Source organism: Pecten maximus, chromosome 9 (genome assembly GCF_902652985.1).
Source record: "Pecten maximus chromosome 9, xPecMax1.1, whole genome shotgun sequence".
Lineage (NCBI taxonomy): Eukaryota > Metazoa > Mollusca > Bivalvia > Pectinida > Pectinidae > Pecten > Pecten maximus.
The window spans coordinates 1510585-1530648 of record NC_047023.1 but is presented as its reverse complement, the minus strand read 5'-3'; the positions used below and the strand labels follow the sequence as shown (position 1 = coordinate 1530648).

The window sequence follows — 20064 nt, the reverse complement described above, 5'->3', positions numbered from 1 at the left end:
TTACAGTATATATCATGTGACAAACTACAAGGTCAGTCTCCCATACAGTGTATATCATGTTACAAACTACAAGGTCAGTCACCCATACAGTGTATATCGTGTGACAAACTACAAGGTCAGTCACCCATACAGTGTACATCATGTGACAAACTACAAGGTCAGTCACCCATACAGTGTATATCGTGTGACACACTACAAGGTCAGTCACCCATACAGTGTACATCATGTGACAAACTACAAGGTCAGTCACCCATACAGTGTACATCATGTGACAAACTACAAGGTCAGTCTCCAATACAGTGTATATCATGTGACAAAGTACAAGGTCAGTCTCCCATACAGTGTATATCGTGTGACAAACTACAAGGTCAGTCACCCATACAGTGTATATCATGTGACAAACTACAAGGTCAGTCTCCCATACAGTGTATATCATGTGACAAACTACAAGGTCAGTCTCCAATACAGTGTATATCATGTGACAAACTACAAGGTCAGTCTCCAATACAGTGTATATCATGTGACAAACTACAAGGTCAGTCACCTATACAGTGTATATCATGTGACACACTACAAGGTCAGTCTCCCATACAGTGTATATCATGTGACAAACTACAAGGTCAGTCTCCCATACAGTGTATATCACATGACAAACTACAAGGTCAGTCTCCAATACAGTGTATATCATGTGACAAACTACAAGGTCAGTCTCCCAAACAGTGTATATCGTGTGACACACTACAAGGTCAGTCTCCCATACGGTGTATATCGTGTGACAAAATACAAGGTCAGTCTCCCATACAGTGTATATCGTGTGACACACTACAAGGTCAGTCTCCCATACAGTGTATATCACATGACAAACTACAAGGTCAGTCACCCTTACAGTGCATATCATGTGACAAACTACAAGGTTAGTCTCCCATACAGTATATATCATGTGATAAACTACAAGGTCAGTCACCCTTACAGTATATATCATGTGACAAACTACAAGGTCAGTCTCCCATACAGTGTATATCATGTTACAAACTACAAGGTCAGTCACCCATACAGTGTATATCGTGTGACACACTACAAGGTCAGTCTCCCATACAGTGTATATCACATGACAAACTACAAGGTCAGTCACCCTTACAGTGTATATCATGTGACAAACTACAAGGTTAGTCTCCCATACAGTATATATCATGTGATAAACTACAAGGTCAGTCACCCTTACAGTATATATCATGTGACAAACTACAAGGTCAGTCTCCCATACAGTGTATATCATGTTACAAACTACAAGGTCAGTCACCCATACAGTGTATATCGTGTGACAAACTACAAGGTCAGTCACCCATACAGTGTACATCATGTGACAAACTACAAGGTCAGTCACCCATACAGTGTATATCGTGTGACACACTACAAGGTCAGTCACCCATACAGTGTACATCATGTGACAAACTACAAGGTCAGTCACCCATACAGTGTACATCATGTGACAAACTACAAGGTCAGTCTCCAATACAGTGTATATCATGTGACAAAGTACAAGGTCAGTCTCCCATACAGTGTATATCGTGTGACAAACTACAAGGTCAGTCACCCATACAGTGTATATCATGTGACAAACTACAAGGTCAGTCTCCCATACAGTGTATATCATGTGACAAACTACAAGGTCAGTCTCCAATACAGTGTATATCATGTGACAAACTACAAGGTCAGTCTCCAATACAGTGTATATCATGTGACAAACTACAAGGTCAGTCACCTATACAGTGTATATCATGTGACACACTACAAGGTCAGTCTCCCATACAGTGTATATCATGTGACAAAGTACAAGGTCAGTCACCCATACAGTGTATATTGTATGAAATATATATAATTACAAGTCAAGATTAATTAGCATATAGTGTAATGGAAATGGCACACAAAGTTGTCCAAATACTCTTGTTATTTTTGTAGACCAAGAATCTTGTAAGTCGACCAAGGAGAGACCCAGGCTTGTGGATCCAAATATGTTTTCCAAGTTCCTTACTTTACTGGACACAGACAATCGGGAGGTCAAGTTAGGTCAGTAAAGATGTAGTCATCCTGCCTTAAAGGGCACCTGTCTAAAAACCTGTTATAAAGTTTGTGGCCCCATGTAACAACCGATTGTTAATAAACTGCAATTTACAAAGGCCACCTGCCTATAAAGCCACTTTTCTTGAGCCTTTTAATGGTCTTTCTAGACAGGTTTGGCTGTGTATCTGGCTGTACAGCTGTGATCCGATGTCTGTAGGTTCCCGACAGATCTCTTGGATACAGTATTTAACCAGACGCCTGTAAATGATTTTCTCCCGTTACAGCAATGATTAGTAGTCTGAGAAGAATTTTTGGACATATCGGCCTGAGGAGCAACAATCCAGCTACCATGGGTATGCTTAACACAAGTCTGCGCCTGATAGAGGATAACGACTACATCATTCGAGTTAGGTTCAGGTACGTACAAGTCTGTCTGACGGAGGATAACGAGTACAACATACAAGTTAGGTTCAGGTACGTACAAGTCTGTCTGACGGAGGTTCAGGTACGTACAAGTCTGTCTGACAGAGGATAACGACTACATCATTCGAGTTAGGTTCAGGTACGTACAAGTCTGTCTGATGGAGGTTCAGGTACGTACAAGTCTGTCTGACGGAGGATAACGACTACAACATTCGAGTTAGGTTCAGGTACGTACAAGTCTGTCTGACGGAGGATAACGAGTACAACATTCCAGTTAGGTTCAGGTATGACAAGTCTGTCTGACGGAGGATAACGACTACAACATACAAGTTAGGTTCAGGTACGTACAAGTCTGTCTGACGGAGGATGATGACTAAATCATTCGAGTTAGGTTCAGGTACGTACAAGTCTGTCTGACGGAGGATAACGACTACAACATTCGAGTTAGGTTCAGGTACGTACAAGTCTGTCTGACGGAGGATAACGAGTACAACATTCGAGTTAGGTTCAGGTACGTACAAGTCTGTCTGACGGAGAATAACGAGTACAACATTCCAGTTAGGTTCAGGTACGTACAAGTCTGTCTGACGGAGGATAACGACTACATCATTCGAGTTAGGTTCAGGTACGTACAAGTCTGTCTGATGGAGGTTCAGGTACGTACAAGTCTGTCTGACGGAGGATAACGACTACATCATTCGAGTTAGGTTCAGGTACGTACAAGTCTGTCTGATGGAGGTTCAGGTACGTACAAGTCTGTCTGACGGAGGATAACGACTACATCATTCGAGTTAGGTTCAGGTACGTACAAGTCTGTCTGATGGAGGTTCAGGTACGTACAAGTCTGTCTGACGGAGGATAACGACTACATCATTCGAGTTAGGTTCAGGTACGTACAAGTCTGTCTGACGGAGGATAACGACTACATCATTCGAGTTAGGTTCAGGTACGTACAAGTCTGTCTGATGGAGGTTCAGGTACGTACAAGTCTGTCTGACGGAGGATAACGACTACATCATTCGAGTTAGGTTCAGGTACGTACAAGTCTGTCTGATGGAGGTTCAGGTACGTACAAGTCTGTCTGACAGAAGATAACGACTACATCATTCGAGTTAGGTTCAGGTACGTACAAGTCTGTCTGATGGAGGTTCAGGTACGTACAAGTCTGTCTGACGGAGGATAACGACTACATCATTCGAGTTAGGTTCAGGTACGTACAAGTCTGTCTGACGGAGGATAACGACTACAACATTCGAGTTAGGTTCAGGTACGTACAAGTCTGTCTGACGGAGGATAACGACTACAACATACAAGTTAGGTTCAGGTACGTACAAGTCTGTCTGACGGAGGATAACGACTACAACATACAAGTTAGGTTCAGGTACGTACAAGTCTGTCTGACGGAGGATGATGACCACATCATTCGAGTTAGGTTCAGGTTCGTACAAGTCTGTCTGACGGAGGATGATGACCACATCATTCGAGTTAGGTTCAGGTACGTACAAGTCTGTCTGACGGAGGATAACGACTACAACATTCGAGTTAGGTTCAGGTTCGTACAAGTCTGTCTGACGGAGGATGATGACCACATCATTCGAGTTAGGTTCAGGTTCGTACAAGTCTGTCTGATAGAGGATAACGAGTACAACATACAAGTTAGGTTCAGGTACGTATGACATATGACAAACTACAAGGTCAGTCACCCATACAGTGACTGAGGATGACTACTACAACATACAAGTTAGGTTCAGGTATGTACAAGTCTGTCTGACTGAGGATGCCAATTACAACATACAAGTTAGGTTCAGGTACGTACAAGTGACTTCTAATTTTTAACTAATTAGATAACTTGATGCCATGTTAGTGACTATTGATTATATCATAAGGGAAGTGACTCTTAACTCATTAAATCATGATCAGTTACTGTAGGACAATGAAAGTAAGGTCAGTTGTGTACAGGTGTGAACAAGTGATTATTACTTAGAAATATGACATCTGAGCCAAATTCAGGTGTGAACAGGTGATTATTACGTAGAAATATAACATCTGAGACAAATTCAGGTGTGAACAGGTGATTATTACTTAGAAATATGACATCTGAGACAAATTCAGATGTGAACAGGTGATTATTACTTAGAAATATGACATCTGAGACAAATTCAGGTGTGAACAGGTGATTATTACTTAGAAATATGACATCTGAGACAAATTCAGGTGTGAACAGGTGATTATTACTTAGAAATATAACATCTGAGACAAATTCAGGTGTGAACAGGTGATTATTACTTAGAAATATGACATCTGAGACAAATTCAGGTGTGAACAGGTGATTATTACTTAGAAATATAACGTCTGAGACAAATTCAGGTGTGAACAGGTGATTATTGCTTAGAAATATGACATCTGAGACAAATTCAGGTGTGAACAGGTGATTATTACTTAGAAATATGACATCGGAGACAAATTCAGGTGTGAACAGGTGATTATTACTTAGAAATATGACATCTGAGACAAATTCAGGTGTGAACAGGTGATTATTACGTAGAAATATAACATCTGAGACAAATTCAGGTGTGAACAGGTGATTATTACTTAGAAATATGACATCTGAGATAAAATCAGGAGTGTCTGGTAAACAGATTATATATTTTTTCAGTCAGATCATCAGTTCTTTAGTTGGCGATGGTTTCAGTGACCTAAACCAAATTATGGTACGCAAACTAAAGACCGCACTGGACAAAGCTCGTGAGGACGGCAATATCCGCCTGCAGGAGACAATCCTTCTCACTGTATCTCAACTGGGCAGGTAAGTGTCAGGCTCGTGATGTGGGTTTCTTTCTATGTGTGACCGTATCTTGTTATCAGATTTGTGAGTTGTGTTATTATAAAAGAATTGTTGCAGTATAACCCTCCCTGTTGATTTTGGATTCCTTGCCAATATTAGATTAAATATTGTGATTTAGAAACTAGGTTGCACAAAAAGAGCTGTTACATGACATTGTATACTTAACACTTATACATCAAATTCAACCTTGGATTTCAAGGTATTTGCACAAAAATAGCTATTATTGACTCTTACATGTTTGCACTCACAAAAGCTAGACTTTGTTATTTTTCCATGTGTCGTCAACATTTACCTAATTACCATTAAAAAAAATTTTGAGATCCATTGCTTAAAAAGTAGAAGTCCAACTTTAACCAATGCAAATACTGTATATAGCGGTATATATTTAGAGCACATAGTGGACATCTCAGCATACTTTTCATTTTAATATTGAATACCCAGGGATCACCACAATATTAAATGGTGGGTGGAGGAAATTTTTTTGACATTTTTAGCCCACCATCATCAGATGGTGGGCTATTCAAATCGCCCTGCGTCCGTGGTCCGTGGTCCGTCCGTCCGTCCGTCCGTCCCTCCGTCCCTCCGTCCGTCCGTAAACAATTCTTGTTATCGCTAATCCTCAGAAAGTACTGAAGGGATCTTTCTCAAATTTCATATGTGGGTTCCCCTTGGTGCCTAGTTATGCATATTGCATTTTGAGACCAATCGGAAAACAACATGGCCGACAGGCAGCCATCTTGGATTTTGACAATTGAAGTTTGTTATCGCTATTTCTGAGAAAGTACTGAAGGAATCTTTCTCAAATTTCATATTTAGATTCCCCTTGGGGCCTAGTTATGCATATTGCATTTTGAGACCCAATCGGAAAACAACATGGCCGACAGGCAGCCATCTTGGATTTTGACAATTGTAGTTTGTTATCGCTATTTCTGAGAAGGTACTGAAGGGATCTTTCTCAAATTTCATATGTAGGATTCCCTTGGTGCCTAGTTATGCATATTGCATTTTGAGACCTATCGGAAAACAACATGGCCGACAGGCAGCCATCTTGGATTTTGACAATTGAAGTTGGTTATCGCTATTTCTCAGAAAGTAATGAAGGGATCTTTCTCAAATTTTCATATTTAGGTTCCCCTCGGTGCCTAGTTATGCATATTGCATTTTGAGACCAATCGGAAAACAACATGGCCGACAGGCAGCCATCTTGTATTTTGACAATTGAAGTTTGTTATCTCTATTTATCAGAAATTGCTAAAGGGATCTTTCTGAAATTTCATTTGTAGGTTGCCCTCTGTGCCTAGTTATGCATATTGGATTTTGAGACCAGTCAGAAAACAACCTGCCCAACAGGCAGCCATCTTGTATTTTGACAATTGAAGTTTGTTATCGCTATTTTACAGAAGGTACTGAAGGGATCTTCCCCTTGGTCCCTGGTGTTGCATTTTGGGACCAATCCGAAAACAACAGACAGCCATTATCGCTAAATCTTAAATTTTATATATAGGTTCCCCTTGTTTGAAAATTACTAGAGGGCTGTTTCTGAATTTACACAGATTAGTAAGACTTAGAGGAAGGGAAAAGTAGAGAAAAGATCAATCTGACATGGAACCTATAAAGATCATTCAATGGTGGGCGCCAAGATCCCTCTGGGATCTCTTGTTTTTCTGAACATGTACTTTTGTGGTTGTCATGCAATATCGCAGTGCGACATTTCGAGGAAAACATCAATTATGACAATAAGAATAGAGATTTGTTACTAGACTGGCCGGTGATGACCTGATACTGGTAGTTATTGTAATCTACTTTGTTACTAGACTGGCCGGTGATGATGATACTGGTAGTTATTGTAATCTACTTTGTTACTAGACTGGCCGGTGATGACCTGATACTGATAGTTATTGTAATCTACTTTGTTACTAGACTGGCCGGTGATGGCCTGATACTGGTAGTTATTGTAATCTACTTTGTTACTAGACTGGCCGGTGATGATGATACTGGTAGTTATTGTAATCTACTTTGTTACTAGACTGGCCGGTGATGACCTGATACTGATAGTTATTGTGATCTTCTTTGTTACTGGACTGGCCGGTGATGACCTGATACTGATAGTTATTGTAATCTACTTTGTTACTAGACTGGCCGGTGATGATAATACTGATAGTTATTGTAATCTACTTTGTTACTAGACTGGCCGGTGATGGCCTGATACTGGTAGTCATTGTAATCTACTTTGTTACTAGACTGGCCGGTGATGACCTGATACTGGTAGTTATTGTAATCTACTTTGTTACTAGACTGGCCGGTGATGATGATACTGGTAGTCATTGTAATCTACTTTGTTACTAGACTGGCCGGTGATGATGATACTGATAGTTATTGTAATCTACTTTGTTACTGGACTGGCCGGTGATGATGATACTGGTAGTTATTGTAATCTACTTTGTTACTAGACTGGCCGGTGATGACCTGATACTGGTAGTCATTGTAATCTACTTTGTTACTAGACTGGCCGGTGATGACCTGATACTGGTAGTTATTGTAATATACTTTGTTACTAGACTGGCCGGTGATGACCTGATACTGGTAGTTATTGTAATCTACTCTGTTACTAGACTGGCCGGTGATGACCTGATACTGGTAATTATTGTAATATACTTTGTTACTAGACTGGCCGGTGATGACCTGATACTGGTAGTTATTGTAATCTACTTTGTTACTAGACTGGCCGGTGATGACCTGATACTGGTAGTTATTGTAATCTACTTTGTTACTAGACTGGCCGGTGATGATAATACTGATAGTTATTGTAATCTACTTTGTTACTAGACTGGCCGGTGATGACCTGATACTGATAGTTATTGTAATCTACTTTGTTACTAGACTGGCCGGTGATGACCTGATACTGGTAGTTATTGTAATCTACTTTGTTACTAGACTGGCCGGTGATGACCTAATACTGGTAGTTATTGTAATCTAGTTTGTTACTAGACTGGCCGGTGATGACCTAATACTGGTAGTTATTGTAATCTACTGTGTTACTAGACTGGCCGGTGATGACCTGATACTGATAGTTATTGTAATCTACTTTGTTACTAGACTGGCCGGTGATGACCTAATACTGATAGTTATTGTAATGTACTTTGTTACTAGACTGGCTGGTGATGGCCTGATACTGGTAGTTATTGTAATCTACTTTGTTACTAGACCGGCCGGTGATGACCTAATACTGGTAGTTATTGTAATCTACTTTGTTACTAGACTGGCCGGTGATGACCTGATACTGGTAGTTATTGTAATCTACTTTGTTACTAGACTGGCCGGTGATGACCTGATACTGGTAGTTATTGTAATATACTTTGTTACTAGACTGGCCGGTGATGACCTGATACTGGTAGTTATTGTAATCTACTTTGTTACTAGACTGGCCGGTGATGATGATACTGGTAGTTATTGTAATCTACTTTGTTACTAGACTGGCCGGTGATGATGATACTGATAGTTATTGTAATCTACTTTGTTACTAGACTGGCCGGTGATGACCTGATACTGATAGTTATTGTAATCTACTTTGTTACTAGACTGGCCGGTGATTGACCTGATTCTGGTAGTTATTGTAATATACTTTGTTACTAGACTGGCCGGTGATGACCTGATACTGGTAGTTATTGTAATCTACTTTGTTACTAGACTGGCCGGTGATGATGATACTGGTAGTTATTGTAATCTACTTTGTTACTAGACTGGCCGGTGATGGCCTGATACTGATAGTTATTGTAATCTACTTTGTTACTAGACTGGCCGGTGATGGCCTGATACTGGTAGTCATTGTAATATACTTTGTTACTAGACTGGCCGGTGATGGCCTGATACTGGTAGTCATTGTAATCTACTTTGTTACTAGACTGGCCGGTGATGATGATACTGGTAGTTATTGTAATCTACTTTGTTACTAGACTGGCCGGTGATGATAATACTGGTAGTTATTGTAATCTACTTTGTTACTAGACTGGCCGGTGATGGCCTGATACTGGTAGTTATTGTAATCTACTTTGTTACTAGACTGGCCGGTGATGACCTGATACTGGTAGTTATTGTAATCTACTATGTTACTAGACTGGCCGGTGATGACCTGATACTGATAGTTATTGTAATCTACTTTGTTACTAGACCGGCCGGTGATGACCTAATACTGGTAGTTATTGTAATCTACTTTGTTACTAGACTGGCCGGTGATGACCTGATACTGGTAGTTATTGTAATCTACTTTGTTACTAGACTGGCCGGTGATGGTCTGATACTGGTAGTTATTGTAATCTACTTTGTTACTAGACTGGCCGGTGATGATGATACTGGTAGTTATTGTAATCTACTTTGTTACTAGACTGGCCGGTGATGATGATACTGGTAGTTATTGTAATCTACTTTGTTACTAGACTGGCCGGTGATGACCTGATACTGGTAGTTATTGTAATCTACTTTGTTACTAGACTGGCCGGTGATGGCCTGATACTGGTAGTTATTGTAATCTACTTTGTTACTAGACTGGCCGGTGATGGCCTGATACTGATAGTTATTGTAATCTACTTTGTTACTAGACTGGCCGGTGATGGCCTGATACTGGTAGTCATTGTAATATACTTTGTTACTAGACTGGCCGGTGATGGCCTGATACTGGTAGTCATTGTAATCTACTTTGTTACTAGACTGGCCGGTGATGGCCTGATACTGGTAGTCATTGTAATCTACTTTGTTACTAGACTGGCCGGTGATGACCTGATACTGATAGTTATTGTAATCTACTTTGTTACTAGACTGGCCGGTGATGATAATACTGATAGTTATTGTAATCTACTTTGTTACTAGACTGGCCGGTGATGACCTGATACTGATAGTCATTGTAATCTACTTTGTTACTAGACTGGCCGGTGATGACCTGATACTGGTAGTTATTGTAATCTACTTTGTTACTAGACTGGCCGGTGATGATGATACTGGTAGTTATTGTAATATACTTTGTTACTAGACTGGCCGGTGATGACCTGATACTGGTAGTTATTGTAATCTACTTTGTTACTAGACTGGCCGGTGATGACCTAATACTGGTAGTTATTGTAATCTACTTTGTTACTAGACTGGCCGGTGATGATGATACTGATAGTTATTGTAATCTACTTTGTTACTAGACTGGCCGGTGATGATGATACTGATAGTTATTGTAATCTACTTTGTTACTAGACTGGCTGGTGATGATGATACTGGTAGTTATTGTAATCTACTTTGTTACTAGACTGGCCGGTGATGACCTGATACTGGTAGTTATTGTAATCTACTTTGTTACTAGACTGGCCGGTGATGATGATACTGGTAGTTATTGTAATCTACTTTGTTACTAGACTGGCCGGTGATGACCTGATACTGATAGTTATTGTAATCTACTTTGTTACTAGACTGGCCGGTGATGATGATACTGGTAGTTATTGTAATATACTTTGTTACTAGACTGGCCGGTGATGACCTGATACTGGTAGTTATTGTAATCTACTTTGTTACTAGACTGGCCGGTGATGATGATACTGGTAGTTATTGTAATATACTTTGTTACTAGACTGGCCGGTGATGACCTGATACTGGTAGTTATTGTAATCTACTTTGTTACTAGACTGGCCGGTGATGATGATACTGGTAGTTATTGTAATATACTTTGTTACTAGACTGGCCGGTGATGATGATACTGATAGTTATTGTAATCTACTTTGTTACTAGACTGGCCGGTGATGACCTGATACTGATAGTTATTGTAATCTACTTTGTTACTAGACTGGCCGGTGATGACCTGATACTGATAGTTATTGTAATCTACTTTGTTACTAGACTGGCCGGTGATGACCTGATACTGGTAGTTATTGTAATCTACTTTGTTACTAGACTGGCCGGTGATGACCTGATACTGGTAGTTATTGTAATCTACTTTGTTACTAGACTGGCCGGTGATGACCTGATACTGGTAGTTATTGTAATCTACTTTGTTACTAGACCGGCCGGTGATGACCTGATACTGGTAGTTATTGTAATCTACTTTGTTACTAGACTGGCCGGTGATGACCTGATACTGGTAGTTATTGTAATCTACTTTGTTACTAGACTGGCCGGTGATGACCTGATACTGGTAGTCATTGTAATCTACTTTGTTACTAGACTGGCCGGTGATGATGATACTGATAGTTATTGTAATCTACTTTGTTACTAGACTGGCTGGTGATGATGATACTGGTAGTTATTGTAATCTACTTTGTTACTAGACTGGCCGGTGATGACCTGATACTGGTAGTTATTGTAATCTACTTTGTTACTAGACTGGCCGGTGATGATGATACTGGTAGTTATTGTAATCTACTTTGTTACTAGACTGGCCGGTGATGACCTGATACTGATAGTTATTGTAATCTACTTTGTTACTAGACTGGCCGGTGATGATGATACTGGTAGTTATTGTAATATACTTTGTTACTAGACTGGCCGGTGATGACCTGATACTGGTAGTTATTGTAATCTACTTTGTTACTAGACTGGCCGGTGATGATGATACTGGTAGTTATTGTAATATACTTTGTTACTAGACTGGCCGGTGATGACCTGATACTGGTAGTTATTGTAATCTACTTTGTTACTAGACTGGCCGGTGATGATGATACTGGTAGTTATTGTAATATACTTTGTTACTAGACTGGCCGGTGATGATGATACTGATAGTTATTGTAATCTACTTTGTTACTAGACTGGCCGGTGATGACCTGATACTGATAGTTATTGTAATCTACTTTGTTACTAGACTGGCCGGTGATGACCTGATACTGATAGTTATTGTAATCTACTATGTTACTAGACTGGCCGGTGATGACCTGATACTGATAGTTATTGTAATCTACTATGTTACTAGACTGGCCGGTGATGACCTGATACTGGTAGTTATTGTAATCTACTTTGTTACTAGACTGGCCGGTGATGATGATACTGGTAGTTATTGTAATCTACTTTGTTACTAGACTGGCCGGTGATGACCTGATACTGGTAGTTATTGTAATCTACTTTGTTACTAGACTGGCCGGTGATGATGATACTGGTAGTTATTGTAATCTACTTTGTTACTAGACTGGCCGGTGATGACCTGATACTGGTAGTTATTGTAATCTACTTTGTTACTAGACCGGCCGGTGATGACCTAATACTGGTAGTTATTGTAATCTACTTTGTTACTAGACTGGCCGGTGATGATGATACTGATAGTTATTGTAATCTACTTTGTTACTAGACTGGCCGGTGATGACCTGATACTGGTAGTTATTGTAATCTACTTTGTTACTAGACTGGCCGGTGATGACCTGATACTGGTAGTTATTGTAATCTACTTTGTTACTAGACTGGCCGGTGATGACCTGATACTGGTAGTCATTGTAATCTACTTTGTTACTAGACTGGCCGGTGATGATGATACTGATAGTTATTGTAATCTACTTTGTTACTAGACTGGCCGGTGATGACCTGATACTGGTAGTTATTGTAATCTACTTTGTTACTAGACTGGCCGGTGATGACCTGATACTGGTAGTTATTGTAATCTACTTTGTTACTAGACTGGCCGGTGATGACCTGATACTGATAGTTATTGTAATCTACTTTGTTACTAGACTGGCCGGTGATGACCTGATACTGGTAGTTATTGTAATCTAGTTTGTTACTAGACTGGCCGGTGATGACCTGATACTGGTAGTTATTGTAATCTACTTTGTTACTAGACTGGCCGGTGATGACCTGATACTGGTAGTTATTGTAATCTACTTTGTTACTAGACTGGCCGGTGATGACCTAATACTGGTAGTCATTGTAATATACTTTGTTACTAGACTGGCCGGTGATGATGATACTGATAGTTATTGTAATCTACTTTGTTACTAGACTGGCCGGTGATGGCCTGATACTGGTAGTTATTGTAATCTACTTTGTTACTAGACTGGCCGGTGATGGCCTGATACTGATAGTTATTGTAATCTACTTTGTTACTAGACTGGCCGGTGATGACCTGATACTGGTAGTCATTGTAATCTACTTTGTTACTAGACTGGCCGGTGATGACCTGATACTGGTAGTTATTGTAATCTACTTTGTTACTAGACTGGCCGGTGATGATGATACTGATAGTTATTGTAATCTACTTTGTTACTAGACTGGCCGGTGATGGCCTGATACTGGTAGTTATTGTAATCTACTTTGTTACTAGACTGGCCGGTGATGACCTGATACTGGTAGTTATTGTAATCTACTTTGTTACTAGACTGGCCGGTGATGATGATACTGATAGTTATTGTAATCTACTTTGTTACTAGACTGGCCGGTGATGGCCTGATACTGGTAGTTATTGTAATCTACTTTGTTACTTGACTGGCCGGTGATGACCTGATACTGATAGTTATTGTAATCTACTTTGTTACTAGACTGGCCGGTGATGATGATACTGATAGTTATTGTAATCTACTTTGTTACTAGACTGGCCGGTGATGACCTGATACTGGTAGTTATTGTAATCTACTTTGTTACTAGACTGGCCGGTGATGACCTGATACTGGTAGTTATTGTAATCTACTTTGTTACTAGACTGGCCGGTGATGACCTTATACTGGTAGTTATTGTAATCTACTGTGTTACTAGACTGGCCGGTGATGACCTGATACTGATAGTTATTGTAATATACTTTGTTACTAGACTGGCTGGTGATGACCTGATACTGGTAGTTATTGTAATCTACTTTGTTACTAGACTGGCCGGTGATGACCTGATACTGGTAGTTATTGTAATCTACTTTGTTACTAGACTGGCCGGTGATGACCTGATACTGATAGTTATTGTAATCTACTTTGTTACTAGACTGGCCGGTGATGATGATACTGGTAGTTATTGTAATCTACTTTGTTACTAGACTGGCCGGTGATGACCTAATACTGGTAGTTATTGTAATCTACTTTGTTACTAGACTGGCCGGTGATGACCTGATACTGGTAGTTATTGTAATCTACTTTGTTACTAGACTGGCCGGTGATGATGATACTGGTAGTTATTGTAATCTACTTTGTTACTAGACTGGCCGGTGATGACCTAATACTGGTAGTTATTGTAATCTACTTTGTTACTAGACTGGCCGGTGATGACCTAATACTGGTAGTTATTGTAATCTACTTTGTTACTAGACTGGCCGGTGATGACCTGATACTGATAGTTATTGTAATCTACTTTGTTACTAGACTGGCCGGTGATGACCTAATACTGGTAGTTATTGTAATCTACTTTGTTACTAGACTGGCCGGTGATGACCTGATACTGATAGTTATTGTAATCTACTTTGTTACTAGACTGGCCGGTGATGATGATACTGGTAGTTATTGTAATCTACTTTGTTACTAGACTGGCCGGTGATGACCTAATACTGGTAGTTATTGTAATCTACTTTGTTACTAGACTGGCCGGTGATGACCTGATACTGATAGTTATTGTAATATACTTTGTTACTAGACTGGCCGGTGATGACCTGATACTGGTAGTTATTGTAATCTACTTTGTTACTAGACTGGCCGGTGATGACCTAATACTGGTAGTTATTGTAATCTACTTTGTTACTAGACTGGCCGGTGATGATGATACTGGTAGTTATTGTAATATACTTTGTTACTAGACTGGCCGGTGATGATGATACTGGTAGTTATTGTAATCTACTTTGTTACTAGACTGGCCGGTGATGACCTGATACTGATAGTTATTGTAATCTACTTTGTTACTAGACTGGCCGGTGATGACCTGATACTGGTAGTTATTGTAATCTACTTTGTTACTAGACTGGCCGGTGATGACCTAATACTGATAGTTATTGTAATCTACTTTGTTACTAGACTGGCCGGTGATGACCTGATACTGATAGTTATTGTAATATACTTTGTTACTAGACTGGCCGGTGATGACCTGATACTGGTAGTTATTGTAATCTACTTTGTTACTAGACTGGCCGGTGATGACCTGATACTGGTAGTTATTGTAATATACTTTGTTACTAGACTGGCCGGTGATGACCTGATACTGGTAGTTATCGTCAGCCTCCTTGAAAACCTCCTGTCTCCTGTACCACTGATATCTGCTGTGGCCTATGAACAGGTTAGTAATGTATTACTACTGCACTGATCATTAATTAGATACTTTTGTAACTCGGAGCCAGTGGAGTCTGTCCGGTACTGATCCTGTATGAAAAGAAGACAGTTATTCAGCTTCCCTTTTTCACCCGGTGTACAGTTATCATTTTCTGTATGAAATTATTTTAATCATGTAGTCAGATCATAATAATCAATTAATTTTGACAGGACCTTAATGGTCTCGGCTCATAAATAGATAAATAGAGTTAATTTTGAAGTAAGGACGGACCGTGTTGACATGTGATGAAACACTTGAGTTTCTCACAGGTATTGACAAGGATCATCAAGGCCTTTATTAACATCTGTAAGGTTGGGTAAGATATATGCCTGAAATGCTAGAATTAAAAATTAACAAACCAGTAGGTCCCCGGAGATGAAATAAAGACTATGGGATGAGGTAGATGTTTATTCTCCATTACAGTTGAAGTCTGTGGCACAGTTTAAGAAAACAAAGACTCAGGATTTATTCCTGAAATCAAGGCTGTCAATTTGCAAGGTATGTTTAGTGTATATGCGAGAGAGATCGGTCTAAAGGTGTATTATAATCAATAAGACAATTTAATGAAATGATATCTTGTTGCTTCCATACGTTGCGATACAGGAGACTACCTGTCATGGTGTTTTGGTGAGGTAGATATGGACCTAGCACTAGGAACACTTTAAATATGATCAAACCTGTCTATAAAGACCATTTAATCAAGAGCAGAGAAAAGTGGTCTTTATAGGCAGGTGGCCTTTCTGTAGAGGTTCATATATAGTGAGGTACATTTTGGAATAAAATATTGCATATTGATTTATGAAAAAGAATCCCTTATAAGATCAGTTAAATTGTACGTAACACATGTTTTAATTTTGAAAATCAATTTCAAAAATTGATTATATACATTGATGTCAATTATTTTTTAGTTTCATAGGGTTTGAAAACAAATTGTTTGCAAACTTTTGTAAGAATCCCCTTCACAGAAAATCCTGATCATTTAGTATCAGGTAAAATGACTAAAGCATTGATTAAATTGATTAATCGAATAACACGTCTAGGTTGTTTTGTACAAAATCTTAAGATATGTTCTCCTGGAATTCAAAAAAACTTACTCTGTAACCATTCTCTGTATACCTGGTATTTATATTGCAGTTCCTTGTTGAAGCCATGCACCAAGCTCAGATGTCTCCCGGCGGCCGCAGTCCGGAAGCTATCCTCAGGGATGTTGCCAAGGTCCTAGGCTTTACGGACATCAAGTTGTTTCTGCAGGTGTGTACTTAATCAGTGACATCATTTATAAAGTGATGTCTTTACTGCCATATACACAAAACTAGTTCCAATTTAGAACTTTTCTAATTTAAATTTAAATGCTATCATACTCTCAAGAGCCATGAGATGACAGAGTTCATTTTACTTACCAGTTATATTGATGTTATCTAGAAGTATTATTATAAGGATGATGTTACTTATCAAGGATGCTCTCTAGAATTATCATAGGAATGATGTTACAAGACTTAGTGCTCTCTAGGGCTATCATAGCGATGAGTATACTTTGAATATGATTATAGAAATGGTACATTTTCTCTCTTATAGAGAGAAAGTGAGATATTGGTACAGTGAAGAAATATTGGAGGTAAAAATTAATAATGAAGCTGTATTCTATACGAGGAGAAAAATAGAAATCTGTGTGATCAATCCTACAGGGAACCAAGAAGTATATGGTACCCCACTTGGTGAGCAAAGCTACGCCTGAGGCCTCCACTCTGATAAAACTGATGGCCACGCTCCTCAATGTACCGGTAAGTATTACTGTATGACCACACTACTCAATGTGCCCATAAGTATTACTGTATGACCACGCTACTCAATGTACCGGTAAGTATTACTGTATGACCACGCTACTCAATGTACCGGTAAGTATTACTGTATGACCACACTACTCAATGTACCCATAAGTATTACTGTATGACCACGCTACTCAATGTGCCCATAAGTATTACTGTACAGCTATATTCGTCTTGAATCGGTAACGGTTCTTAACCCTCGTAGTGCTGTCACCGGAACATTCCGGGCAGTAGTACCATGTACTCTGAGCCGGTCCCGGAATATTCTGGTTATTAGTATGCCTCAAATTAACCAGATATAAATATACGCCAATGAAATTCCTCGACACATATTGTTGTTATCTTGTTGCTAGGATATCAAGAGAATCTCGTACAAATCTCGCACTGGTAAAGTAAGGCGTATTTTGATTGGATTATCGATAAAATTTTGGAAGTGAAGCGTTAACTGCAGACGATGGCACATGGTAGGCCATCTGGGTTTCTACCGCAACATGCAGACTTTTTCAATTAATTAATGAATGATGATGACAGTGACGAAGAGTTTGAAGGTTTTGAAATAGATTCTGATGAAGATAATGACAATGAGGATGCAAATATTGTAAATAACGGCCAGGATTTTATGTCGAAATGGCGAGACGGAGATCGACCTCGTGTAAACACCGGGTACCGAATGACAGTTCAGTGATTGATTATTTTAACATGTTTATTGATGATGATGACTTTGAAAGGATGGCAATTGAAACTAATCGATATACTGCTGCGTACCTTACGGAAAAGACTGGAACTTTGAAGCAGTATTCAAGGTTTCGTAACTGGGTCACACCTGTGATATCCAATTCACCTTGTTCAGTCATTTTCTGATTATCATAATAAGTAGCCTGGTGAAATATCTTTGATTCATAAAATTATGGCATTGATATGAATATAATCAAATGAACTAATAGCTGTGCACAGTTCACAAATATTTATGACTTACCTTCTGTTAATTACTTACCTGTATGTCTCAAAAATGCCATACTTTTTAGCAGAATGTTGAATTTTCTGTTATAAATCTTTTATTTTCATACAAAAATCATGTTTGAGTCAATTAGAAAAAGATCTTTTATTTTCATACAAAAATGATGTTTGAGTCAATTAGAAACAAAACAACACTGGTTTCAAAGGATTTTATTGATTTATTACCTATTTACCTGGAATTACCTGTGCTTAACGAGAACATTTTCAAGTGAAAATATATTTTTTCATCATTGGTATAAAGTTAAGGTCATGAGCTTCACTATGGTATATAACATGTCAGGGGTATTTGGTAAATTATTGTCACTTGAGACTGATTAAATGATGTGTAATTAATCAAACAATTTAATCAAAAATACCCAGCTCAAAGCACTATATAATACTATAGGGAATACAGCACTACAAGGGTTAATTCTGTGACTCCAGGCAGATGTTCCTGTGTGTTTCCATGGTTACAGACAGATGTTATTGTTTGTTGTTGACAGACAGATGTTATTGTTTGTTGTTGACAGAGTCGGATGAAGCTTCTACTTGAGATGATTAAGTACACCTATACCTACCTAGTATGTCACTGTGGTAAGGCGGAGATGGAGCGGGCAATCACCTTCCTACAGGTACTTGATAGGTCCACCCTCGTTATAACGCCAGCTTTTGTCTACAGTGATTTTGGCAGTATAATGAGGGTGGCAGTATCGAATTGAAATACAACAAAATGGAAATATTCCGATTCCTTAATTTATTTGGGTAAAATACATAGAAACATCACAAATTAAGCCACGATTAGACAATCTTTTTACAGACACGTAATTATAACATACCGACAGCATTGACAATTATGACACAATATGAGTAGAAATTCACCAATTGTTTTATTACAAAAACATTGTGCACCTATCTCTGAATACCTGTTGATCTGTTCAGCAAACGAAATCATTGAAGCGTAACCTTTGCCAGAAACGGGTGCTTCCAGTCTCTGAAATAGAACATTAGAGAGTTCCATGACGACCAAATTGGTGATAACCTTGAGGGAAATAGGTAGTGATTGAGAACTTTTCTATATTTTATCAAATGGCTGTGTGCGAGAGTAGCAGACTATTTGAGGGAATTGTATAGTGAGGAAATCCGTTAGAAGGTTTAGCTGGCGATAGCCGAGCTGGATGGCGGTATTATTGGGTGGCGATAGGTCAAGGAAGCTTACATACTCATAGCCGTAAAAAAAATATATACATTCAAGTACATATTAAAGGCAGATATTGCTTAAATAAAAAAAAAACTGGTGGCAGCCCCACATAATTTCTGTTTTAAATCACTATTATTACAGAATGAAACAGAGGTTGACCTGGGTGGACTTGTGCGACTTCACTTCCAGCGGACACACCAAGAGTTACTGCTGCGTCTCAGTACTGACTATTTACAAGTAAGTAAGACTGGGTCCAGATCAGCTGTGGTACTCATCAGTACTGACTATTTACAGGTACGTAAGACTGGGTCCAGATCAGCTGTGGTACTCATCAGTACTGACTATTTACAGGTACGTAAGACTCGGTCCAGATCAGCTGTGGTACTCATCAGTACTGACTATTTACAGGTACGTAAGACTCGGTCCAGATCAGCTGTGGTACTCATCAGTACTGACTATTTACAGGTACGTAAGACTGGGTCCAGATC

At 39.2% G+C, this 20064-nt stretch overlaps 1 protein-coding gene across 1 annotated transcript in view; it reads left to right on the top strand.

The window, feature by feature from the left end:
• Positions 1-20064, top strand: part of LOC117335230 (serine/threonine-protein kinase ATR-like) — a 136551-nt gene that overhangs the window by 30778 nt on the left and 85709 nt on the right. The window contains exons 21-29 of the mRNA XM_033895220.1: positions 1960-2067; positions 2346-2478; positions 5141-5290; positions 15427-15523; positions 15980-16054; positions 16691-16807; positions 17242-17337; positions 18909-19010; positions 19718-19813. Of these exons, the coding sequence (XP_033751111.1) occupies positions 1960-2067; positions 2346-2478; positions 5141-5290; positions 15427-15523; positions 15980-16054; positions 16691-16807; positions 17242-17337; positions 18909-19010; positions 19718-19813 (974 nt within the window). The remainder of the gene's footprint in view (positions 1-1959; positions 2068-2345; positions 2479-5140; positions 5291-15426; positions 15524-15979; positions 16055-16690; positions 16808-17241; positions 17338-18908; positions 19011-19717; positions 19814-20064) is intronic.